The sequence below is a fragment of the Juglans regia genome, chromosome 15 (genome assembly GCF_001411555.2).
Source record: "Juglans regia cultivar Chandler chromosome 15, Walnut 2.0, whole genome shotgun sequence".
In the NCBI taxonomy this organism is placed as follows: Eukaryota; Viridiplantae; Streptophyta; class Magnoliopsida; order Fagales; family Juglandaceae; genus Juglans; species Juglans regia.
The window spans coordinates 4,596,787-4,599,330 of NC_049915.1; the positions used below are offsets into that span (position 1 = coordinate 4,596,787).

General features: G+C 33.6%; 1 protein-coding gene across 1 annotated transcript; it reads right to left on the reverse strand.

The window, feature by feature from the left end:
* Positions 1–1,424: 1,424 nt before the first annotated feature.
* On the reverse strand, positions 1,425–2,544 carry LOC108990350 (probable carbohydrate esterase At4g34215). The gene is made up of 2 exons (XM_018964292.1): positions 1,951–2,544; positions 1,425–1,631 (listed from the first exon to the last, which is right to left on the reverse strand). Exons 1-2 carry the CDS (start codon positions 2,542–2,544, stop codon positions 1,425–1,427), a joined length of 801 nt encoding a protein of 266 aa, XP_018819837.1.

A 2,544-nucleotide genomic window follows, 5' to 3' on the forward strand; every position in this document is an offset into this window, starting at 1 on the left:
TAAAATATATTTTTTTAATATTATTTTATTTTGAATAAGAATCTAAAAATTTTTTAATGATGAGATGAGATGACTTGAGAATGGTTGTGAAAACAAACGCGTCTGACGTCTGGCCTTAATTAAGGATGTCGAGTTCAACCTCCTTATTAGAGATTTTGGTTGTGATCATGCCTGAGCCCATAATTCTACTTCTGCTTTTACAACTAGAGTTGCCTCCATGGATGAACTTATAGATAAATTGGCCGTCTAAATCGTATTTTTCTTTTATAGTCGCAAAAGGCTAACTCATGAAATTAACGGCTGTAGTAGACAAAAATTTTCATACATTATTTTACATTAATAATTCAAGATCACAAATTATTAAATTAACAATTTTCAACGAATAAACGGCATGAAGGTGCTCACCACCCTTTTAATCTGATCAATGATCCAATTATAAGATAAAATACTATATATATATATATATCTCATGCTATTATATATAATCTTTGAGCAGAAATTTCAATAACTGACTTATTTTAACCTAAATTTTGTCATTTTCAAATACATTAGCAAATATATCATACTTTGAGTGGTTATTAATTTAAGTGGTTGATATATATATCAAATCAATAATTTGATTTGATATTATCTTGATTTAATTTTCATAGTCATCAAATCACTTGGATTTGATATTTTCTTCAACATAAGAATGTTGTGAGCGCAACTAAAGGCAGAAACCTTATTAGAAGATAATGGAGAAACATGTTGATCGATCATCATAGCTAGATTCCATGCAACTGAGGCACAACACTTCCTGTACGCACATTTTTAGTCGGTAACTCATTCCATGCATGAGTTTTAGCCTCGTTTGGATAATAAAAGTGTTTCATCTCATCTCATCATTACAATTTTCTCAAATTCTCACACAAAATATAATAAACAATTCAACTTTTTCAAATCTCAAAATAATAATAATATTAAAAAATAATTTTATGACAATATTTTATTTAAATTTCAAATTTTATCTCAACTTATCTCATATAATTTCAACTCACTATCCAAACGGCACCTTAATTCTCAAGATAGTTCAAATTACATTTCTCTAGCTACCAAAGGGTAGCATATTAGAGTACATCATAATCATAGAAAATCAAAGCATTGACAGAGGACATCACAAACATAGAAAGAAAGAGCAATATTCGTGGATATGGGACAATATTGATCACTAGTTGATTTCTCCCATTTCTCTTTGATCGATCTTACATTATTTAAGATGATACAGACACAACATGTTATTTATCTAGATTATTGGATTTTGACCATCGATCAGGTTTATTTACTGGATACCTTAAGTCTAAATCAAGTACATTACTCCCATACAAACATATGTTATTTGTTTAAATCAATGAGTTTCGACGATCGATCGGGTTTTTTTTACTGGATTAATTACTTCTAGGGCTAATGATGTATAGAAAACTATCAGCTAGCTTTTGACCAATGCGAACAGCAGAACGTGTATCCAAATGCAGATGATCTGCTATAAAGGTTGAGCCCACAGCATCAACGCTATTGAAATTACTCAGGTTTATATTCAGCTGAGCATCTCTTACAGATGTTAGGAACTCTCCTTCTCCACTAGAAATTACAACCTGCAACAAATACGTATATATATGTTTAGAATTTTTATAATGATTTGCAAAGAGGCATTATGTGTGTGTGTGTGTGTGTGTGTGTGTGTGTTTGTTGCGTGTACTCTAACTAATTTGTGAAAGGAGAAATGATTTAGCCACAAAAAGCTTCCACAAAAAGCTTTCATTAGATTGTAAAATCACTTTTATTATAAGCTAGATCTAACGTATAATGATATGAAACTATGTCAGTTTATGAGTTTAAAACCATACATAAAATTAAGAAACTTTACACAAACATATTGAACTAGGAAAGTAATAAATAAACAAAAGAAAATACCAAGTTAATAGGGAGGTAAGGAGAGTTGAGATCTTCTCGAACATCATTGAAAAACTTCTCCAGCCTTCCCTTATAGAGCATGGCGTCTTGCTCTCCACAATCACTCTCTCCTTGATACCAAAGCAGTGCACAAATACGTCCACCACTTTGGCTTGCAGCTCTTGCCCTATCCATCAACTGATTATACAGTATTGTACCCTTTTGCCACTGTTCTATCTTTGTTCCTCCTATTGCGCAAGGGACCAGACCAATCACGCCAAAGTCTGGTCGTTCTGCCAATATTTGGTTGGTAAAGGGCATTCCTGGTCCCACCCCGCAGGTCTTCAGATTATCAATTTCCTTATGGAGAGGTTCACGAGCTATCTCCCAAGTCTTGTTTAAAGAGAGTGTGAGGATGTTGGGAGTGGGAGTGCATTGTGGAGGAACCAATCCATCCCACTTGAGCAAGTTGGTTACGGTGTCATTATAGACACCTCCTCGACCAGCCATGTTGCTTTGTCCTGCTAAGAGGAATATGTTGTCGGGTTTGAGCTCCCCAGGCATAATAGAACCAACATGAGTAACAAGCACGAAGAAGATAACGAAGAGAAACAT

Coding starts and splice junctions, on each gene's coding strand:
- LOC108990350 (XM_018964292.1), bottom strand. CDS start 2,544: ATGTTTCTCTTCGTTATCTTCTTCGTGCTTGTTACTCATGTTGGTTCT. Junction 1,632..1,950: donor CTTACCTCCCTATTAACTTG/GTATTTTCTTTT, acceptor TATTTGTTGCAG/GTTGTAATTTCTAGTGGAGA.